Source organism: Pangasianodon hypophthalmus, chromosome 20, assembly GCF_027358585.1.
Source record: "Pangasianodon hypophthalmus isolate fPanHyp1 chromosome 20, fPanHyp1.pri, whole genome shotgun sequence".
Classification (NCBI taxonomy): domain Eukaryota; kingdom Metazoa; phylum Chordata; class Actinopteri; order Siluriformes; family Pangasiidae; genus Pangasianodon; species Pangasianodon hypophthalmus.
In genome coordinates this window covers 7,631,752-7,656,119 of record NC_069729.1, presented here as the reverse complement: position 1 = coordinate 7,656,119, position 24,368 = coordinate 7,631,752, and the positions used below count along the sequence as shown (strand labels likewise).

The 24,368-nt window shown below is 39.8% G+C and overlaps 2 protein-coding genes across 9 annotated transcripts in view; one reads left to right on the top strand and one right to left on the bottom strand.

Annotated features, from left to right (window-relative positions):
• ppfia4 (PTPRF interacting protein alpha 4) overlaps positions 1-14,280 on the bottom strand; it is a 129,013-nt gene extending 114,733 nt beyond the window's left edge. For 4 of the 7 annotated variants that reach the window (XM_053226999.1, XM_053227000.1, XM_053226994.1 and 1 more), the window contains exon 1: positions 13,240-14,279. In XM_053226999.1, coding sequence (XP_053082974.1) covers positions 13,240-13,488 — 249 coding nt within the window. In that variant the 5' untranslated portion in view covers positions 13,489-14,279. Of the gene's footprint in view, positions 1-13,239 lie in introns of all 7 variants that reach the window. The other 3 variants (XM_053226995.1, XM_053227001.1, XM_053226997.1) reach the window with 2 other exon arrangements.
• A 763-nt stretch (positions 14,281-15,043) lies between these two features.
• Positions 15,044-23,669, top strand: tmem183a (transmembrane protein 183A). 2 transcript variants are annotated; one of them, XM_026935739.3, is made up of 8 exons: positions 15,044-15,261; positions 15,517-15,606; positions 15,936-16,106; positions 16,572-16,731; positions 18,395-18,575; positions 19,186-19,266; positions 19,464-19,619; positions 23,045-23,669. In XM_026935739.3, exons 1-8 carry the CDS (start codon positions 15,198-15,200, stop codon positions 23,228-23,230), a joined length of 1,089 nt encoding a protein of 362 aa, XP_026791540.1. In that variant the 5' UTR covers positions 15,044-15,197; the 3' UTR covers positions 23,231-23,669. The 2 variants fall into 2 exon arrangements, with proteins under 2 accessions (XP_026791540.1, XP_026791541.1); XM_026935740.3 differs by having other exon boundaries at positions 23,000-23,139.
• Positions 23,670-24,368: the final 699 nt, after the last annotated feature.

Here is a 24,368-nt window from a genome sequence, read left to right as displayed (position 1 = left end):
CACCGTATTACATTTGACAGGAAACTTTTAAGTTTAAAGGTGGTCTGGATGAAGAGCCTAGAAATACAAGCACATGCGTAAAGCATCTCTGAATATGAGTAACTTTCCCTGCGTAAAATATTGACGTATTAGACGTACGTCACTGACTCTGAATAAATCCCCCTGCTCATGACTCAACTTTGAATATGGCTGCTTGCCACTTTGCTTTGCATTGTTAATCACTTGGAATTTTACACATTTGGAACCATGACATCTGGTATAGCTAGGACTTCGGGGAAAAAAGCAAGAGAGTCATACATGCTAAAAAAAAAATATTCAATGGAGATTTCCTGTACAAATAAATAAGGATATTAGCAATGCAGAGTCACATACGCACAAGACATACGTAGGCACACATAGATACATGTAGGAAATACAGTCACACACACACTCACACACTCTCTAAATAGCAGTGCTCAGCTCTCTCAGACAGGGCGGGACTGGGCGTAAAAGCAATCTCCTGTTTCATGCATACACACACACGCACGCACACACACACACAGCTGCTCAGTAGGCAAAGGAGAAAGAAGGTACAGTAAGAGCAGAGCTTCAGATTTGAATCCCAATTACAATTCTGTCACCCAAAGCTATTTAATAACAAAAAGCTGTCTTTAATGCAGTCCGTTTAGCATGATAATCTGCTAGTATGTGTGAAGCATCACAATCATCACAATCATACTTTTCTTATCATAAACACTGCTACTCATGCCACGAGGCTGCTATTTTCTACTGCAGAAAAATAACTGAAATGATCATATAATGCAGGGCTCAAGAAGAGTAAACATTAACATACTGTAAATATACACTATATTACCAAAAGTATTCGGTCACCCATCCAAATGATCAGAATCAGGTGTCCTAATCACTTGGCCTGGCCACAGGTGTATAAAATCAAGCACTTAGGCATGCAGACTGTTTTTACAAACATTTGTGAAAGAATGGGCCGCTCTCAGGAGCTCAGTGAATTCCAGCGTAGAACTGTCATAGGATGCCACCTGTGCAACAAATCCAGTCGTGAAATTTCCTCGCTCCTAAATATTCCACAGTCAACTGTCAGCTTTATCATAACAAAATGGAAGAGTTTGGGAACAACAGCAACTCAGCCACGAAGTGGTAGGCCACGTAAACTGACGGAGAGGGGTCAGCGGATGCTGAAGCGCATAGTGCAAAGAGGTCATCAACTTTCTTCACAGTCAATTGCTACAGAGCTCCAAACTTCATGTGACCTTCAGATTAGCCCAAGTACAGTACACAGAGAGCTTCATGGAATGGGTTTCCATGGCCGAGCAGCTGCATCCAAGCCACACATCACCAAGTGCAATGCAAAGCGTCGGATGCAGTGGTGTAAAGCACGCCGCCACTGGACTCTAGAGCAGTGGAGACGCGTTCTCTGGAGTGATGAATCACGCTTTTCCATCTGGCAATCTGATGGACGAGTCTGGGTTTGGAGGTTGCCAGGAGAACGGTACATTTCGGACTGCATTGTGCCGAGTGTGAAATTTGGTGGAGGAGGAATTATGGTGTGGGGTTGTTTTTCAGGAGTTGGGCTTGGCCCCTTAGTTCCAGTGAAAGGAACTTTGAATGCTTCAGGATACCAAAACATTTTGGACAATTCCATGCTCCCAACCTTGTGGGAACAGTTTGGAGCGGGCCCCTTCCTCTTCCAACATGACTGCGCACCAGTGCACAAAGCAAGGTCCATAAAGACATGGATGACAGAGTATGGTGTGGATGAACTTGACTGGCCTGCACAGAGTCCTGACCTGAACCCGATAGAACACCTTTGGGATGAATTAGAGCGGAGACTGAGAGCCAGACCTTCTCGACCAACATCAGTGTGTGACCTCACCAATGCGCTTTTGGAACAATGGTCAAAAATTCCTATAAACACACTCCTCAACCTTGTGGACAGCCTTCCCAGAAGAGTTGAAGCTGTTATAGCTGCAAAAGGTGGACCGACATCATATTGAACCCTATGGGTTAGGAATGGGATGGCACTTAAGTTCATATGTGAGTCAAGGCAGGTGACCGAATACTTTTGGTAATATAGTGTAAACAGAAATGTCCAGGCTGATAGCTTTTAATTCTTCCTTGCCTAGCAGATAAGTAGATTCAACAAGCAGAGAAAGAAAAAAGCTACCCCTTACTGACATTTGCAAAACAAATGATTTCATTCGGTATGTACTGTATATTTTAAACTTAATACACTTCATGTGCATGGATGTCAGATGATCTTTTCTGAATCAGAACCACGAATGTGGAAACACTCTGGAAAAGAAAAACTGAAAATAAAGTGCAGCATAAAGCTACTTAGTACAGAGAGTAGAGAGAAAATAAAGCTAATCAGACTCAAATAATAATTTTTTTTATATATGAGATGTGAGAACAGAGCACAACATCTCGTAGGTGTAATGCTGGCTTTTTGACAAGGGCCTAAACATCATGTACTGTGCTAAAAACTTTGTTAGAAGAGGATAATAATCATATACTTGTTCATTTCCCTTAGGATGTTTTAAGGGTGTAACCAAATATGAATACATTTTTCAGATTGGACAGATAATGCGTCCTAAATGAATGTGAATACGGATCCAGACAGTAGGGGAAGAATAAGTGTTTTTTTTTTTTTTTTTTCAAAGAAAGATTGCCAAAAAGCTTCAGAATAGGTGTGGATCCCACAGGATGAAAAACATCTCAATCACTTGTGAGTGAGAGGTTTTTACTTTGCTGCTGAGTTCTAGCTCCTGGGGAGGGTTGCCAGGTTTCAGCAAAATTCCCACCACAACTAAATTCCTAACCACATAAAAAGAAGACAAAAATGTTTGAGCAGAAAAAGCTAACATCATCATCTTCTGTTTCTCTGTCTTTTCAGGGGAAGCAAGTGAACAGTGGTGCACATGTGTGAATTACAATATGTACAGCAGGGTCCAGAAGTCTGAGAGCACTAGTGAAATTGCTTGTATTTTGCATTCTTTTTCTAATTTAATACAACAATTTTCATTACAAATTATATTACTGACAACAACTAGGGTGGAAAAGTAGAATTCCTGAAATATTTACATGAAATTCAGAGTTTCAAGGTATTTGGTATGTCCTCTTTTTGCTTTAATGATAGTGTACACTCGAGATGGCGTGGACTAAACAGGTTTGTGCGAAAAAGAATATTAAATATTCAAGATATTGAACATTTACTTTCGTTGTTTTAAATATTTCAACATTCTAAAACCTTCTTTATTTCCATTTTCCCAAATGAAAAAAAAAATCCCAGATTTTCAATCTCAAACTTTTGGATACCACTGTATCTGCAATACATGGATATTATACTCAGTATCTGGCAACCCCGCTCACGGGACATAGAAGTTCTTCATACTAATGGGAGATGCATTATTTGGTTTTAGCCCAAACTAAGTGCTGCTTTACTGAGCTCCAAAGGGAAACCACATTTCTACTACATTTCTGTACAAAGAAAGAAGTATTCTTTCCTGAGCTGCTGCTCCATATAGCTCACACAGACTATACACTGCGCACAGGGCCAAATATCTCTGCTGGCTCTCCAAAAAAATAATCATTTAATTACTTTAATACTGAATATTGTAAAAATTTGTATGTTCATCACACATATTTTTGACTGGAAGCAGTTTTCCAGAGTGTGTTCCAGTTTTATAGTCGATTCTGATAGCGTGTCCAGGTACTTTTTCTGATCGTTTTGGAATGAAACGACCCTAAAAACTTAAATAAAAAAAAAATTGCAACCTAAATAACAGTTTCTTGATTTGGGAAAGGCATCACTGTTTGAAATAGCTCGCCTACTCAGGCACATTAGATAGAAGACAGAAAACTATATTGTTAGAATTTGTGAATTTTTCCAGCAGCGCTGTTTATTTTTCATTATTATATCATACATTATTTCATGAAGTTAGCTACCACATTTTCAGGCAGCAAAAGCATGGGCAAGTGAAAAACACTGTGCTTTTAATTGCCTTGTGGTTTTCTTTACATCACTGTTTCTGAAAATTATATGCATTAAATTGAATGAAAAATTACAATCAGTATTAGATTGTGTTTGACATATTTTTCAATCTGCGAAAGCATCTTATATATGTGATGTTAACTGACACATCATAGACATAAATATAGGACATGGATTATCTTAAACCACGCCTCTGATACATGCTACTTGGCAATTAAAGCTTACAAAGGGTTAACTCATTTATCAGTATCAGTATAGAAGCGGTATTAGCTATTGGATAAAACTCAGAGCTTTGTACTCTAGCTAAAATGAAAAAAAAAAAAATGTAAAAGTGCTCACTTCACTATTTATATTTGTCCTAGAACTTCAGAAACCTGTACATCAAAATGTGTTGAAGTTAAAAATCATACATCAGGTGTGTCCAAACTGTTAACTGCTACTGTATTCCCCATTTAACTGTCAGATCACTGTATTCTTTCTCTTTCTGCACTGAGGTCTCCAGCTACTCTTTACAGTCAGCAGTTTTGACTGACAGTACTGCTGAGACGCCCGCTTCCCCCGTCGTGTGCCGACCATGCACTGTGTAAACCCAGGAGAGCTCTGAACACACATACATCCATCATGTGCTGCTGTTTTCAAGATGATGAGGCAAAGCAGGACAGCGTCTTAGGCATGTAGGTCTCAGTTAAGCTCCCTGAATACAACATGAGTCACATGGGGTCTTTCACATTTTCTTTCCCCCTAACACTGTTTTGTTTGAGTTCAGTTATAGTCCACTCTAGAGTTTGCGGCTTATTTTGGGTTTTACTGATCCAAATAATTTCATGAGTTTTCTTTAGGATTGAGATCCTCTGATTTTGTCTATCATGCTTGTTGAACGATTAACACAGATTTGGCTCTATACACCCTACAGTTGTCATCCTGGAACATAGGAATGTGTCATTGTTATATATTCTGCTTGGACATGAAGCGCAGAAGGCAATCTAAGAGCCTGATCAACTACTTACAAACCATTTTTATGCTGAGTTACATTTGTCCAGGTGTGCAATCTATAGTACAATAAAGAACTGTTATTGGTGGAGGAGAGTCATTTTTTGTCTGAGAAGCTCATCATTCTCATAAATATAATCACAGGTAAACACAGGAGTCACAAAAAATGACGATTTAAAAAAGTGTATCAGTGGCGATATAATGCTAGATGTTTGTTTAGCAGTTTTAGAAGGAGTCTCCAGTGTCAGTGCATTGTAACCGTTAGAGGTAAAGCTGTACCCTTCTTCAGGATGGAGGGTTTTGCGCTTTCAGGTCAGTATCCACCTAAATGCAAATCATTTTTGAAATTAGTAAAAGTCAAGAGAACAGCACAGGTGGATAACTCACAAATTTATTAGCTACCTCCCTTGACAAGTGACATTTATTTTGTCTTATTAACTTCAAGACATAACTAAACGTAACTATAAATGGATAAAAAAAAATACAATGCAAGATTATTTAATTAATAAATTGTTAGCCTTGGAAAATTGCTGTGGTTTAAGAAGAATAGAACAATTGCTGTTATAGCAAAATAGTCAATTTTTAGGTGGTAACAGTAACTCAGCTCTGTGTTGGACTGCATCCTTGATTATTTTCCTATAACACCACCATGGCCCCATGTTTTATTCTTTATTTAATATCATGTTATAGGGCAATTCCTGTGTTATGGATGTGACATTTGCAGTCACGCTGGCTAACAAAATGTCTCACAGCAAAGACAAGCTTGGGATCAATGAGTTAATTTGCATATGCTGTCATTTCACCTCTTGAGAACAGTGCAAACAAATCTTGAAAACGCATGTATTAATTCGCGTGTTTCAAATACACAGCAATTACACACTTTTGTGGGAGACTACACATTTTGTACAAACTCTTTGAATTGTAAAGACCATTGCAGAAAGTATCATATGTATAACACAAAAGAGACTTCAATGAACACAAAAAGTATATTTGAAAATATTTCTTGTTTTGGAAAGCATCATTAAAAAAAATCTTTATTTTTCTGTAGTAAGGTTCACATTTGCATGGAATTGCCCTATTCTACTGTATACGTCTACAGCATAATTATTTATTTTTATGACTATATATATAAGTGAATAAATAATTGTATCCCTGAGCAAAAGTATACCATATATACAGATCAATCATAACATTAAAACAACTGACAGGTGAAGTGAATAACATTGATTATCTCATTACAGTGGCACCTGTCAAGGGGTGGGATATATTAGGCAGCAAGTGAACAGTCAGTTCTCTAAGTTGATGTGTTGGAAGCAGGAAAAATGGGCAAGTGTAAGGACCTGAGTGTATTCGACAAGGGCCAAATTGTGATGGGTAGACGACTGGGTCAGTGCATCTCCAAAACAGCAGGTCTTGTGGGGTGTCCAATCCCACAGAAGAGCTACTGTAGCACAACTTGTTGAAAAAGTTAATGCTGGCTATGATAGAAAGGTGTCGGAACACACAATGCATCGCAGTTGCTGCGTAGCCGCAGACCGGTCTGAGTGCCCATGCTGACCCCTGTGCACCAACGAAAGCACCTACAATGGGCAAGTGAGCATCAGAACTGGTCCATGGAGTAATGGAAGAAGGTGGCCTAGTCTGATGAATCATGTTGTCTTTTACACCATGTGGACGGCCGGGTGCGAGTGCATCACTTATCTGGGGAAGAGATGGCACCAGGATGCACTATGGGAAGAAGGCAAGCTGGTGGAGGCAGTGTGATGCTCTGGGAAATGTTCTGCTGGGAAACCTTGGGTCCTGGCATTCATGTGGATGTTACTTTGACATGTACCACTTACCTAAACATTGTTGCAGACCAAGTACACACCTCTTCATGGCAACAATATTCCCTAGTGGCAGTGGCCTCTTTCAGCAGGATAATGTGCCCTACCACACTGCAAAAATTGTTCAGGAACGGTTTGAGGAACATGACGAAGAGTTCAAGGTGTTGACTTGGCCTCCAAATACCCCACATATATATATATATCTTGTATGATTACGTTACTTGTATGATGAACATTTTCTTGAAGGAAATCTTAGTTTTAGTGCAGTGCAATATCATCATGTGGTGCAGAGCATCAGTACATTGGTAAGATGTTTTAAACATAAAAAAAAGAGCAATCTAGTTTTACATTTCCTACTGGACACTGAACTATGAAATAACTAGTGCAGGAAAATATTGCTCTTCCTTGGTCCAGTGCTGCTCCCCAGCATCTTTTTGGGGGGTTTGTCCCAAAAAATAATTAAAGAATTTTTCCTCTGATATGCACATTCCTCTTTTGCACATAAACAGAACAGTCTTAGCTCCATCTTTTTCAGCTCTTACCCAACTGAATGAACTCTGTTAATTGAGTTGAGGGGATTTAGAGCTGGATAGTAATAAAAATGTTGTTTTAGCACGTGAAAACACACAAGGAAAGCACATAGAGAGGGAGAGAGAGAGTGAGAGAGAAAAGGAGAGAGAGAAAAGGAGAGTAGGTACAGAGCAAAGTTGACCATCTTCTATTTTCCATCTCTGGCAAGGTACCCGCTCATAATGATATGAGACAGAAAGAGAACCTAACATCCACTTCCTGAAAGGCTTTAATTAGAGACTTCATAATTAGATTCTCAGACAACAAAGCCATCAGGCTTCATGACCTGTATAGATCAGAGTAAAATTACTTTACAGTAAGCACACTAACACTAACACTAACATACTCACATTCCTGTTAGAATGGAGCAAAAGAAGCACAGAGTAGGTATATTTAGTACATGTATGATATGAGATGAGAGGACTAAAAGCTATTTTTAGCAATACATTATATCATAATAAGAATAATAGCATAATAACAGTGATGTGGGGCAAACTATTACACACAGACACTTAAAGATAGTTGATTCATGCATTCAGTGTTTAAGTGTTTCAAGTCCTCTGAATACCAAACATGGCGAACAGAAAAGTTGTAACCCCTTTATTCAAAATCATAAACATGCAGTTCTGTCATTTGTCCTTTTATGTCATTTGTACATGGTATGGGGAATGTTCGCTCCGACTAGCCACTTTTAGTTTCTCCTCCAAAAGCATTTTGCAGAAAAAATGTGCTGAAAAATATCAGCCCAAATGGAGATTAACTACAGAAGGCGTTTCATTCTGGTAATCACCTGACACAACTGTTACTGATAGGCTGCGTGAATTGAAAGTCTGGGCTAGAAGGAAATCAGCCCCAGCTTCACTTCTTCATACCATTCTATGTCTTCTTACCATTCTGTATCACTTGGTTTTACAATAAAAGTTCAGAGCAATCCACATTAGCCCTGCTACTCAACCCTGATTATAGACCAATCGTAGAAATGACAGAATATATATGCTCCCCAGAAGTCTTTCACACTGTTTGCATGACCCACATCCACATTCTCTGATGCCTAAACAGTCTGGTGATACTCAAAAGTTAAGGGAGATGTGTATAATCGTGCACCTTTTTGCTGCTGTGACCTTTTTGGGCATCCTGGTGAAAGACATGATTATGATGCAAAAGAGTTCAAAGCCCACTTGAGGTTAAATTGGACCATTGACTGATAAGCAGTTTCATGGCCAGGTGTGGCCTGTTTCCTCATTATTTCACAAATTAAGGAGATAAAAAGGTCTGGAGTTGATTCCAAGCATTGAATTTGCATTTGGTAGCTGTTCATGAGAACTCTCAATACGCGGTCCAAAAAAGGTGTTGATGCAAGTGAAGGAGGCCAACATTAAAAACAAAAAACAAACCAGACCTATCAGAGAGATAGCAGAAACTTTAGGTGTGGCCAAAACAACAATTTTGATACATTTTTAAAAAGAAGGAATGCACTGGTGAGCTCAGCAACACCAAAAGGCCTGGAAGACCACAGAAGACAACTAAAGTGGATGAGTGCAGAATTCTTTCCTTGGTGAAGAAAAACCCCTTCACATCACCTAGCCAAGTCAAGAATGCTTGCGAGGAGGTACGCATATCATTGTCAAAGTCTACAATCAAGAGACGCCTACGTGAATGTAAATACAGACGGTTTACCTCAAGATGCAAACCATTAGCAACACTCAATAACAGAAAGGTCAGATTAGACTTGCTAAAAAAAAAACCTCTAAAAAAAAGCCTGACCAGTTCTGGAACAAGATTAACTTGTATCAGAATGATGGGAAGAGAAGAGTATGGAGAAAGAAAGGAAGGGCTCATCATCCAAAACACACCACATCATCTGTCAAACATGTGGAGGTAGTGTTATGGCATGAGCATGTATGGCTGCCAGTGGAACTGGGTCACTGGTGTTTATTGATGATGTGACTGCTGATAGAAGCAGCAGGATGAATTCTGAAGTGTATAGAGCTATACTTTCTGCTCAGATTCAGTCAAATGGTGCAAAACTGATAGGATGGTGCTTCACAGTACAGATGGATATCAATCTGCGAAATCAATCCAAGAGCTTCTTAAGGCAAAGAATGGAATGTTCTTAAATGGCTGAAGATCTCAACTGAGACAAAACTGAAGGCAGAAAGATCCACAAACCAGCAGCAACTTAAAGCAGCTACAGTAAAGGCCTGGCAAAGCATCTCAAGGGAGGAAACTCAGCATTTGGTGATGTCCATGAGTTCCAGACTTCAGGCAGTCGTTGACTGCAAAGGATTTGCATCCAAGTATTGATGATTGTTTGTTTGTCTAATTACTTTTGAGCCTGTGAAAATGGAGGAACTCTGCAAAAAATGTCTGCAATTCCTAAATGGTTAATGCAATATTTTTTGTTAAACAATCTTGATTGCCTCATTTCAAATCCATTGTGGTGGTGTACAGAGGCAAAATAATTTTTTTTTTAATTGTGTCACTGTCCAAATACTTATGGACCTGATTGTATATACTGTGTGTATATATATATATGTATGTATATATATATATATATATATATATATATATATATATATATATATATATATATATATATATATATATATTTTATGTATACTGAATATATAATATATATTTCTGCATCATCATCTCACTTAATGGTGATCATTTTATTACATCTGCTCTATCACCTTGACCCTCACCACACTGATATATGCTTTAATATATTTTGCAATAAGAACTGGTTTTCACGTTGCCCTTTATTGCACAGGTTATTATTGTGTTTGCATACACTGATGACAAACCAAATTAGATTTGAACAAAGAAGCACGCCAACAGCAACTAACCAATGTTCATCATCTACATTTTTATATATATATATATATATATATATATATGTATATATATAATGTTTTCAACTGTCTTTGCTCCAAAGAGCCCTGCACATGACATGCGGGTAAAAAAAAAAATCGAGGCCAAGAATTAAGAATTCGTTCCCACAACTTATTAATATGTGAGCACGTTTTATTAATTCGTTCCCTCATTTTAATTAAATCATGGCCATGTTTTACTAATTTGTTACCTCGTTTTAGGTAAATGCATTCGAGGGAATGAAGGAATGAATTAATAAAACGTGGCCACGATTTACCTAAAACAAGGGGAAAAATATGTAGTCATTATATATATATATATATATATATATATATATATATATATATATATATATGTATATATATATATACATATATATATATATAAATATATATATATATGTGTATATATATGGAGTCCCAGCCAAGTCATATGAGTGAGGGAATTATGCTGCACCTTTGTAAAGATAAATCTTTACTTTCCACCTGTGATGTAATAAAGTGTGGGTTGTTGAATCGTAATTAAAATGTGTCACCATGAATAATACATTCACTGATTGAACTTAAATGAAAAATCCATCCTGGACAGTTTCCATATTAAGCTTTATACTTACCATGTGGGTTTCCTACATTACCCACAATGCCTTTTGGCTGCCTGATTTTAGACTGTCCTCTTCTCTCACCTCCTCATGTACACTCTGCTCAACCAGATTAGGTTATTTCTCCAACTTTCTGCTAATGCTGCCATCAATGCAGTCATGCTTGTCCTCTTGTAGATTGCAACTAGCCAAGCCAGGTCTCTGTATTGTATAGCTGCATTGCATTCTGGAAGTCTGAGTCCAAAATTTGCACCAATGTCTCCACTATAATATTTCAATATAAACATATTTAATGTGTTTCAGGATGGAGTTTTCCTTTTTGTGACTTACACAGGGAATGTGTGACATTTCTCTGCAAATGTCAGTGGAATGAATTAAGTCATTTCCTGCTCAGCTATTTCTGGAAATCAAACAAATGGATGCCTTTACCATTTATAGTCTCCAAAGCAGGGGCCTCCTTGGTTCTTATACATTCCTGAGCAACACCTCACCATATCGATCTATTATTAATGTTGACAAATGTATCAAGGGGCACATGCTGAAGTAAAACTGCAGAGCAACAAGAGCACATAGGGCACTGGTTTCTGCCCTTTCTCCTGGACAGCTACTCCCCAGTTAATATTAGACCCCGAATTTCAAAAGATTCATTTCAGAGCTGTGAAGACAGAATTTAGCTGAAGTAGATGTTAGATTTGGATTGCTAAAAAAGAACACCAGATCTCATGGTGGTCACAAAGACACTCCTCCTGCAAAATTCACTTTCAACACACATATAGCATGACTGATTTACAAGACATCATCAAGGTTTTTCTAGAGAAATCAGAGCAACAATATAAAACTCCTGCTTTTAAAAAAGAAAAATATGATATCATGTATCTAGGCTAACATTATAATGCTATTAGCTACTTAACACACACTAGCTGACTGACTTAAGGTTAGCCAGCCTTAGGCAAGTAACAACAGCAAAGCGTCTATGAAATGTAACTAGCCAACATTTCTAGCCTTTAACATTAGCCTAACTTAGACTAGCAACATTTTAGTGTGCTAATTATGTTAGCTAGCGTTGGTCAATGTAGGGTAGTGAACTAGCTAGTTCACTAACTATAATATCGATAATTACTATAATATTAAAAGAGTCACTGGAGGACTAGTGGTTAGGCCACAGCGCACTCACTGCTGCGTCCCGGGTTTGATTCCTGGCCAGGGAATCAACCCCAGCCACTGGGGTTGCGTGCAAGAGTGCGCTCTCAGTGCCGGTCCCAAGCCCTGATAAAATGGGGGAGGGTTGCATCCAGTGTAAAAACTGCCAAATAATATATGTGGACCAATGATCCACTGTGGTGACCCCTAATGGGAGCAGCCGAAAGAGGAACAACTACAATATCAAAAATAATATTTTATCTCCTCTACCAACTTTTTACAAGCGTTAACGCTAACCCCTTAAACTCTCCTGTCAGCAGGTCGAGACTTCCTCACGCTCGTAAATACACACTTTCCTATTAGTTTCGCTGTAGTAACAGAATATTTCATGTCTTACCACTGCATGCTTGTATTCTCAAGTCTGACTGGTCAGAAGGTGTTGCCAAGTTTTCTATAACAGCATGGCTTTGAAAGTACTGCCAAATGATAGACTTGCATTAATGCAGTCGTTCTAATATATTATCATTTCTATAGAAAGGAAAATTCCCAAATTTTCCCTCCAGGAACAATAGAGTACATCTATCTATCTATCTATCTATCTATCACAGAGATATGGCAGCATTAAATATAGCTATAACCGATTATAATTGATGATTGTCATTAATGAATAAATTAAAAATGGTCATCGTTGGCAAATTGCTGCGGTGTAACAGGAATAAAACACGTGGGATGTGCTGTTGTAAGAAAACAAGCCACTTCAGGGTGGTAACTCCACCCTGTGGTAGATGAATGTTCTATAACAGGATGCCTGTAGTGTTGTATGGTGTTGTATATGTAGTTAAAGACTAAGATGATTCAAGATCAGTTAATAAATAACTGAGATGTAAGGGATTACTTTAAACACTGACTGTTATTGAAGAATTCCAAGTTCTTCGTTCATGTTTCACTATCCCACTTTCACTCGTACCACAACCTGGGACATGTTTCCCTACCTGAGATTTTGCCTGAGTTCTAGCGAAAGCTAGACCTCCAGGAGCAGTTCTGGAGATCGCATGGTGCTGATCAGTAGTTACTAACCCTTCTCTTGGAGATCTATTCGCAAATGATCAGGTTCATCTAGAGCCTGTTCTCCAGGACGAGGGCTGGAGATCCTGTGATGTTGAGACTGCTGTGTAACTACATTTCTACAGCGGAAAAACCCACTCCCAGCTCCCTGCACATGTGCACTGTTTTACCTGTGGCAGCGCGGAGCTGATCTGTCTCTGGAGAGCATCCCTCTCATGAAGGGCCTCCTGAAGCTTGGCCTGTGACTGTACGAGAGCATCTCTGGTCTCGCGTAACGACTCCAGCAGCTTGTCTCTCTCGTCCAGCATGTTCACCATCAGCTGCTCGAAATTGGACTCCCCATCCGAGCCGTTCTGAGAACCTCTCTGGGAACTCGTCGAGTCTCCCTCGTTGATGGTCGGCATCACTTCGCACATCATCTTGCCAACCTTTCCGGAAAACCTGCCGCAAAGTCTCGGTCTGACAGTTTCCTCAATGAGTTAGACAAGGTGATGCTATCAAGCCAAGTGCTTTGATTTGGCTTGGGATCACTCACTCAAGATGCCTTACCATGCGCAAAATAAAGACAACCATACTGATCTGATTGGACTTTCCTGTTTATTTTAAAACCATGCCTTTCCCTAAATAACTTGACCTTTAGTCATTCCATGGGTGTAGGCTTTCTCCATCCTGACACTCTCCACCCTGTTTCCAGAGCACCGTGGCATCTTTGACGGACGGATCACTTACATGAAGAGCACATCATCCTGCATGCTCCAAAATCGTGCTGATTTAACGCCCACCAGTTGCAGTGATTATCGCGGTTATCGTGTCCATCGCATCCTCCAGATCGCTTTGCCATCTGCCATCCGCCACGAGCCAACTCCTTCTCGTCGTCGTCCTCCTCCTCCTCTTCTTCTTCCTCCTCCTCCTTCCTTCAAGCGCGCAGGAACGCAGCCGATCCGCTATCTCCACAATGATACACACATAGCCTGGATTCATCCACGATAACGCAGACGCTGTGCAAGGACACAGAGCCTGGTGTGCGTGGAGAAGCGCATGATCGTCCGCGATCGCTCCAAAAAAAAAAAAAAAAAGAAAAGAAAAGGAAAAACCGCCGGCGTGTGCCTCACATCAGCACCACGCGAGCGCACTGGCTGTCATGCACACTGAGCTGTCAGGAGCGCCTGGGAAATAGCGCCCCACACTGCGCCCCCTGCTGGCAGCCTTCTAACACTGCACCAACTGGAGCAGCTCCGAGCATCACTTTTCTCCTGCAACCTAAATAACAACATATTTATATATTTATAGCTTTCTATCAGGGAGACATTGGTGTGTCTGGGTGGCAGCTGCTATACTTGAAATAAGCATTGCATTCCCAAAACTGACCTCAAGTCACATGACTGACAGATATATTCCTCATGGCATGTGCATGACTTCATACACTCACAATCACTTGTTCTAGGTGATCAGATCCTGTGAGTATTAGGAAAGGGAGAACAGCTGTGAAGTCAGGGTAGGAGTGACATTATGTGGTCAAAGGAACAGATCTGATGTTTTAAAAATGTCCTAGATTAAGTGTGCCAGCAAATGACTGTAAACCTATATGTGCCAGTGGTTTATACTGATACTGACCTGATTAATTAGACATACATTTTTAAAAGCTTTAAGCTTTAGGCTACTCAGGAAGTCGTAATTTATGTTTGCTCCTCCTCCTCATTATTATTATTATTATTATTATTATTATTATTATTATTGTTTATTATTATTATTATTATTATTATTAGTTATTATTATTGTTATTTTATTTTATTTTTCTATAATCGGCCACTCCTTTAAGCCAGAGTGTCTTGTACAACAAATCTTGAGATGACGTAATCCATAATGCACCCAGACCTTGGTTATGCAGCGCCGTCGCTCATTGGTCGCTTTGGCTCGGACGTAGCGCGCGATCCAATCACCGTCGCGCGAGAAATCCGAACTCTCGCGTGAAAGTACGTGAGCGGAAAGGTTAGTTCCATGATGGCTGAAGATCCCGGAGGAGCTTCTTTCAATTTCTCTCTCATTTTTCTCTGTTTTTCGTTACCTCTGCTGGAAACATGGCAGGGCAAGCAGACACGGTAGACAGTCACAGACTCGCGTCGTCGCCATGCCCAAGAAAGGGAACAGAAAACGGCTGAAGTTTCGAGCCGACGATGTTTGCTCGGAGTCAGGTATTAGAGCTAGCAGGCAGTGCTAGCTAGCTGGCTATTTCCACGCAAAGCAGTCTAACACGCGGATAAAAACATAAATAAATAAAAAGCTCGGGATTCTTCAATAAATCCCGTGTAACTGATGCATTAAGGAAACATTTTGACTTTTGCTTGATGTTATTGAATGTAGCTGGTTATGCTGCATAATTTAATTGATCCATGTAACTGGATGTGATGTGACTTCCGGTCTGTGTTGTCATGTCACTTTGATTGCAGTAACGGTGGCTGACTATGCCAACGCCGATCCTGCCATCGTCAAGTCGGGAAGACTGAAAAAAGCTGTTGCCAATGCGTTTGAAAAAAAGGGTAAGCCATAAGTTAATAAAGGAGGCTGAATCTCAGTGTAAGACAGCTCTCTAAAACTCATCTCTAAAACCGCGCGCTATAGTGAAGGGCAGAATGATTCTTTTAGTGACTCGATTCATTTAGTGTAATGAATCGACTCTTTTACTCACTGATTCATTCTGTTGAATTTCAAAGATGTGTTTAGGGGAGGGGGAAAAAAGTCACTTTTAGTTATAAGCCATCTAATAAAGATCTAAAAGGATAGAAGTTTTGAAATATTTGTGTTAAATGTCACATATGATGGCGTTAACATGGGTTAAAGGATGTACTGGTTGATGTCTTTGCTTCAGTAAAGCTGCTGTGTGGGCTGGAGGCTTCACACGGTCCTGTACAGGAAGTTCTGTCGTCAGCAGCCGATGTGGTTAAAGATGTGAATGACAGCAGTGAAGAGCTGGACTCTGAGGAAGGCGACGGAGAAAGCAGAGGGTCACGTAAGAAGAAGAACAGCAAGAGACGCAAAGGTGACGGTGCTTTCCTAACTTTGCCACTAGCCATGACTTGCAGTCTTACGTTTACATTTATGGCATTGGCAGAAGCCCTTATCCAGAGTGACTTACATTTCTCTCTCTCTCTCTCTCTCTCTCTCTCTTTAATAAACATAAACATGACCTGTAGTGCAATAAAGAAAGTGGATGATCTGTAATCATGTTTGGTAAACAGAATGATTCATGGCATACTGCATGGGACAGCAAATAAATGATGCTCTAAAATGATGCCATCCAGTGCCCAGGCAGCCTTTTCAAAAAATTAATCATCGGGGCCATAACAGTCTTTGTAAAACTGATAACTGCGACCTTTGATCCTTCCGCTAATCCAGGATCATTCGAATCTGCTACTAGATTGCTGAGGAAGTAGACGTGCAGAGGTAGTTGCAGTTGATTTTTTTAATGCCTGCCTCACTTTGGTGTCTGTGGTGTATGTTGTAGAAAACGGTGACGGTGCAGACGGGGAAGAGTATCCCATTGACATATGGCATCTTCTTGCTGCGTACATCCGGCCTGAAGATGTCTGCAGGTTTGCACTGATCTGTAAGAATGCCTGGACAGTCACATGCACTGCAGCGTTTTGGACAAGACTGTATAAGAGGTAAGGAAAACATAGCAATCATTTTCTTTGTACGATTATATAATGTAGATTATATAATGTATGATCTTTGAGCACTTTTATGTACCATATGTTCTAGTAATGCTGTTTATATACATATAAATAGCAAATCACATAGCAAATTTTACTGTGGAATAGCAATATAACCTAATATTAAAACCACTGACAGGTGAAGTGAATAACATTGATTATCTCATTACAGTGGCACCTGTCAAGGGGTATGATACATTAGGCAGCAAGTGAACAGTCAGTTCTCGAAGTTGATGTGTTGGAAGCAGGAGAAATGGGCAAGTGTACAGACCTGAGCAACTTTGACAAAAGCCAAATTGTGAAGGCTGGACAATTGGGTCAGAGCGTCTCCAAAACAGCGGGTCTTGTGGGGCGTTCCCGGTATGCGGTGGTTAGTACCTACCAAAAGTGGTCCAAGGAAGGACAACCGGTGAACCAGTGACAGGGTCATGGGTGACTGAGGCTCACTGATGCGCATGGGGAGTGAAGGCTAGCCCGTCTAGTCCGATCCCACAGAAGAGATACTGTAGCACAAATTGCTGAAAAAGTTAATGCTGGCTATGATAGAAAAGTGTCAGAACACACAGTGTATCACAGCTTGATGCGTAGTGCCCATGCTGACCCCTGTGCACCGCCGTAATATTTTCTCTTTAGAGAGTTTGTAAGTTTTATCATTATAAATCAGGCAAATTATAATATATTATAATTACCACAAACTTTTCTTGCTCAAAAAAGGTATCATTTTAGTGAGAAGTACAGTCAGATTTGTTCACAACAATGATGAAAAGAGTTTTTTTTTTTTTTTAACCTGAAGTATTTTATAAATATATCTTATCTGTATGTTGTATGTATATAGCTATATAATCAATACAAGTTATTCTGACTGATTATCATTATTCTCTGATGAAACATTTCTATCCTGATTAGAGCTGTCTCTTCCAAGATGACTCTCGCCCCCTTTAGGAAGGCCCGAGTATGAAAATGATTTACATTTTCATTTTGGACTTTTGAAAAATGGCAAAGTACCATAACTGAGTTCAAATGGGAATTAAATTGACAGAGGAGAGACAGAGTCTGAACTGCTCAATGCAGAATCAGATATGTTTGCAATAGAATACGGTACAATTCACCTTGATTGTTCATAGCTAATCTGATTTCTTGCAATTTCTTTGACAAATGCTAACAACTTTCAATGTGCTGTTCATTGACGTGGTGCCATAACACACCACCAATTCTAACTCAGGAAAAGAGCTGAAGGATATAGGGAAATATATAGAGGGAAGAGGGAAATATAGTGTTATACAGGGTGTTGTAGTAAAAAATTAATAAGATAACTCATTTTTACAGTCAACATTACATATAAAACCTTGGACGTGTTGTTTCGTTGGTAGTACAACTAACAAAACAGCTACCTTTATGGACTTTTCTATGGACTTTTTGCTGAAATTGAGAAACTGGTGGAAGAAAGAGGATAAGTTTTTGCCTCTCTTAATAATGCTTTCATTGTTTGTGTGTGTGTTGGGGGGGTAATTAAGTCCTTACTGAGCTCCTTTCTCCTGTATTGTGATTGAAAATATGATGTGCTCATTATATTCGTTAACTTGTATTCTTCCCTCTCTCTCTCTCTCTCTCTCAGACACTACAGTCTTGATGCAGACCTCCCTTCTCGCCTTCAGCCTGACTCTCTTTTAAAGATGCATTGTCTCCGTGCCCGTGTAATCCGCTCCCTCTTTCATCTCTATGAGCCGTTCAGCCTTCGGGTGTCCAAGAGTCCACCACTTCCCGAATCGACTCCAAGCACACTACTCAATTCTAAGGTGAGCAACAGAACTAATGCCACTGATCTGATGGAATGGGGGGTTGTAACCATAACAACACTCTTGACCAGTCATAGCTAGTATAGGCAAACTAACTAGTATGGCTGGCTATCTAGTTCTGGTGATGAGGAGGTCGTTTGCCTTCTGTGTAGCTTTGAGGGCAGAAAATCAAGAGAATTTGAGCTGCTTGTGCAACGTGACTGTGTGCAGCCACAGTTAAAGTGGGTTGTTGCATCACGCACGTTGTTGAATGTCCCAATACTGCCAATTAAATGCCATAAATCTCTAACTCTGTAATATTTCCCTGGCAATTTGTCCTCCATGTTTGTTTTTTCTCACTCCTCCCAAAATCCGTGACCTGAGTGGTCAGAGGTAAGAAAGCACTTGGCCTCATTGGAGCTGTTCTGAAAGATTGGACATTTTTTTCAACATTGGAAGCTCTCTGCTGTGACAACCCAAAATCCAAGAAAAGCGGAAAGACAACTAGGCAGGATTATGTTTAAAATAAATAAATAAATAAATAAATGCTGCCATTTGCAACACCCTTTCTCTACACGACATGAATAAAGACTATAGCATGATGGTTTCCCTTCTCCTCCCTTATTTGTAGTGTTTGCTGTTTTGGGTCAACAAAGTCTCCGGAACTAGAGCCGAGCCCATGTGGGAATTCAACTTCAAGTTTGAAAAGCAGGTATTTTTATGCTCTTTACTAACATGTCTATGAAGGTCATCAGTCACCCAGATCACTTTCAATGAAGATTATTAAAATCAAGGCATTACTAGGACTTATGACTTAGTGTTTTGAAGTACATTTGGATTTGTATAGCTTGCTGCAAACACACTTTCACAAGCAGTGTTCGATTTTTCGTTACTGTTTTTAACTTTCAGCCAACCAAGGTGAAAAATGGCTGTGCTCACAGTCTAGTGCTGCCCAGGCAGTATAAGGACGTCAACACGAACCCAGACTCGGACTGCTACCTGCTGCGTGTCACCACCCTCAACTTCATCTTCACTTCTGTCGTCATGGGCATGACGTTGTCCCTGGTCAGTGACATTACGTTTACGTGTACATCTATCCAAAGTGACTTTAGGCAGGAGACACTTAAGGGCTTTGCTCACTAGTTGTAGCCTAGTGGTGCTCAAACCCCACACTTCCACTTCTATGTGCAGTAAAGTCATAATCTGGAATGATGTCCTGATCGTGTAGCTTCTCCCAACCAAAGTGTTTGTACTGATGTAACGATACTTATGAGGATCCTAATAGACAATGATACGTTTATTCGCCGTCTCACTATACGCTTATGTGATGCCTCCCGTGTGAATTCTAGGCAATGTTACTTCCGTAAGGAATATTTTTTGCAAGTTTGCACCGGCTGAATGAAAGGAGGAGTCACGGGGCGGGCGTAACACACTCTGAGGAAAGCGCTATCTACCCTCTTCTTCATACATGAGCTCTCAGACACCCATGCGATTGGCTAGCGTCGCTCTCGTGGGCGGAGAGACAGTATGCTATCCCTCCCACCCAGAGAGCACAACCAGTTTTGTTCTCTTGACTCTTGATCTCTGTGTTTTAACATCGGAGTACGCTGCTAAGATGCACACAGAGCAGTCATATTTTTTTCTTTCAATAAAAATAACCAATGAGCCAATCGCCATATGAATCTTGAGAGTTGTGTAGGTGTTTTGATCTCTCTGATATTAATCGACACCCCCGGAAGACCCCCCCCTTCCCCCCATCTCACATTAGTAATCTCTCGTCTTGATCTTCCCACTTGAAAGATGCAGCCCCCTCGATTTCTCTTATTGTAACTTGAGAGTGTTTTGAAATAAAATCTATCAATATACGTCTGACTTAGCTAACGTTAGTCAACTACAGTGGGGTCCAAAAGTCATTTTTTAAACTTTAACTGTGAAAAATTAATAATTTGATCATTTAATTATATTATCAGCAGTAACCTGAGTTAGAAATGTTTACATGACTTTCAGAATGTCTTATTATTATTTGGTATTTTCCCCTTTTGCTATAATGACAGTGCATTTGAGCTGGCATGGACTTCAGTAGTTTGTAAAACCTGATGATTCAGGTTCTATCAAATCCATTAGAGTGCCATCTGAACACGTGTCTTAATGGAACAGATAAGGCCTGGATTCATCCAGTTAACTTGACCTTTTATGCAAAGCGGTTAACATGGTCAATATCACAAATTTGCTTACATTTAAATAGGGACCTAGAAATAGTGCAGAATCTTGAATATTAAATATGCAAGATATTGAACATTTTACTTTCTTTGTTTTAAATTATTTTAAGATTCTAAAATTTTGTTTATATCCTGTTTTAAATGAGACAAGAAAACAGATTTTCAATGTGGACTTTTGGACCCCACAGTATATAATGAACATCAGTTAACTATATTTATTAGGGATTCCACTGAAAAATTTGAGTCAACAAAAAGTGACTTTTGAACCAAATTTTTCAGTTAATTGGTCAAAATAGCACTTCTTCAAACGAAAGAGGGACAAGCATGAAAAAACAGATCTGCAATGTGTCAAATCTAATGGTTTACAAATACTTTTAATGGAGTGTGCGTATGTACAGGGTTTTTTTATCACCAGGCGCTCGGAGAAAGAAATGCCACTCATCTGTTTGGATTAAGACGTATACACTAGAAACGTTTATACTGACACTTTCCTATTAACTGCTATACACAACATCTTTTCCTAGAATAGAAACTTTTCTAATGAAAATAAACAGGAAAGGTCTTGCAGGTAAACTGTCTATATGTTAGCTAAAACAGACAAGCTGCTGGTTACTGTGTAACTGTGTGTGTGTGTGTGTGTGTGTGTGTGTGTGTGTGTGTGTGTGTGTGTGTATACACACGCACACTTACCATCCACCTTAATAGGAGCGCCTGTACTACTGCACATTCATGCAGTTATCCAATCAGCCAATCATGTGGCAGCAGCACAATACATAAAATCATGCAGATACAGGTCAAGAGCTTCAGTTAATGTTCACATCAAACATCAGAATGAAGAAAAAGTATGAACTCTGTGACTCTAAACATGGCGTGGTTGTTGGTACCAGACGGGCTGGTTACGTATTTCAGAAACTGCTGATCTCTTGGGAATTTCACACACAACAGTCTCTAGACTTTACACAGAATGGTGCAAAAACAGTGTGTGAGTGATAGATCTGTGGGTGGAAACACTTTGTAGATAAGAAAGGTCAGAGGAAAATGGCCAGATTGATTCAAGCTACCAGGAAGGATGCAGTAACTCATCACTCTTTACAACCATGGTGAGCAGAAAAGCATCTCAGCATGCACAAAGCATCAAACCTTGAGGTGGATGGGCTACAATAGCAGAAGTCAGGAACCAAGAATCTGAGGCTATCATGGGCACAGACTCACTGAAACTGGACCGCTGAAGACCGTAAAAAGACCAGGTAGACCCTCCCTAATTTTCAACTGATTAATTTGGGTAAGCCTTTGCCCGTGATAGCATCAGATTCTTGTTCTTGGCTGACAGGAGTGGAACCTGATGTGGTCTTTAGCTGTCCACCTCAAGGTTTGATGTTTCCTGCATCCTGAGATGCTTTTCTGCTCACCATGGTTGTAAAGAGTGATTATTAGCGAGTTACTGTATCCTTCCCGGCAGCTTGAAACGATCTGGCCGTTTTTCCTCTGACCTCTCTTATCAACAAGGCATTTCCACCCACAGATCTGTCACTTAGACAATGATTTTTGCACCATTCTGTGTAAAATCTATAGACTGTTGTGTGTGTGAAAATCCCAGGAGTTCAGTAGTGTGTATATACGGTATATGCATTGTACAGTTTGTACCTTAGACAAGTGAAATACAGGACTAAAGGACTCCTCCTGCTCATCGGGTTTGGCATGTCAGGGTTTGAAATTGCGCTGGATATTATGGGGTCATTTGCACTGTGTGGGGCTGCATTTAAAACACGGTTAACCTGACATACATTACGATGTGTTGATATTAAACTGAGTGTGGCTGGTTGACTAGGAAATACTTTTGCTTGTCTTTCAATGACATCAACAAAAGTGCTGCAAGTTTGGTCTTAATTTAGGTTCGATGTCTTAAAAATAATCTGTTTAACTTGAGGATACATGCAGTCATAAATGTCAGGCCCAAAAATAGTATATTTGCTTTAGTATATGTTTAGTATACATGCTTTCCTAAAACTCTTAAATGAGCAGAATTTTTTTATGCTGCCTCTCTAATTGTCCAAAAAAAGATCCCCAGCTAGGCATCCTGCTCCTTAAAGAAAGGGTACTGACGATATTTATGCTGTCTGCCATTTTTTTTTTTTTTTTTTTTTTTTAAATTAGTTTATTTTTTGTTTAAATATTCAGGTGTATCTCACAGCACATTGTTGACACACGTTTTATTTGTGTCTATAGAAAACATGAAGTGAACTCACGCCAACTCCTTCCTGCCTCTTTCAGTTTACCATTAACGTGAGCACAGACATGCGGCACCACCGGGTGCGCTTGGAGTTCCAGGATTCGCCCATACTCCGGGGAAAAAAGCTGCGAGGGGAGCAAGGCGTCCAGGTGGTGCTGGACCCTGTCCACAGCGTGCGTCTCATGGACTGGTGGCACCCTCAATTCCCCATGCCGTCTTGCGCTTAAAACTTCACATGATCCGGAGAATGAAGATTAAAGCGTGCTTCTTTCATTAGTGATCATTCTGGACTTTTCTTTTCTGACATTTTACTGTGCTTGTTTTATGCATGAGTGCAGCTGGGTTCATGGCGTTTCTACGTGCACAGGTCTTGTGGGTTTTAGGCGTGAAGTTGCTCTTTTCTTAGGCATACAACAAGGTTCTTCACACCAAGTCATTACTAGTCAAAGACTGGTTTCAGATTTATGTACTTTCTGAGGGTGACTCCAACCAACTTTTATGGGGTAGTAAAATAACACACGAGGAAACAGCATGTTGTCTTGCATGCACATCTCATTTCTTGCTTGTGTAAGCCCACACTGTTGTAAAGAATGCAAAAAAAAAAAAATAATAAGATACACACAAACACCTAGACATTCCTGAAACACTGCATCCATGCAGAAAATATTTAGAGGACAGAAACATTTGCCGTAATCATCCGTCGTGTGTCTGATAATTAAGATAAAGCAAGAAAAGTTGAACACTGCAAATCAGTGATGTTTAAATGTTAAACACAATTAAACCGGGACTTATTTCCCCCAACAATCGTCTGATACACCTTTTAAATGTTCCTCTGAGACTATAATGTGTCTCAGAGACTTGTAAATCTATAATGAGCTTGGCAGAGATGGGCTTTGCTGCGTCTGGTCCGTTGATTAATGTAAACTCTTAAATTAGCTTTTAGCTCGGTGTTAACTGTAGGGCCAAGGTAGTGGTGGTTTAGCCTCTAGGACCCTGTGTGTGCAGTTGCGATCATGCATGCTTCACCAGTTAAATGATGCGTGAAAGGATTTGTATTGTACACAATTTTTTTTTTTTTTAATGCTTATTGGGTCAGATATGGCTTAATGTCTTATGGTATTTCTTTCTCTGGCAAATAGCACTTCTTAGGGTTTTGTTAGAAGACTGTTAAATTATTTTGCACATGGAATGATGCTCTGGAGTTGATTTAGTTTCCTCAGTGGAAAAGGGGGGATTCCTGATTGTGAATGACAGGCTATTGAAATGTTTATTGTAATAAATATTACAAATTCCAACCCTTAACATGAATGTTTCCTACAGTTTGTGTGGAGAAGCAGCACTACTGCCACCGTGTGTGTGTGTGTG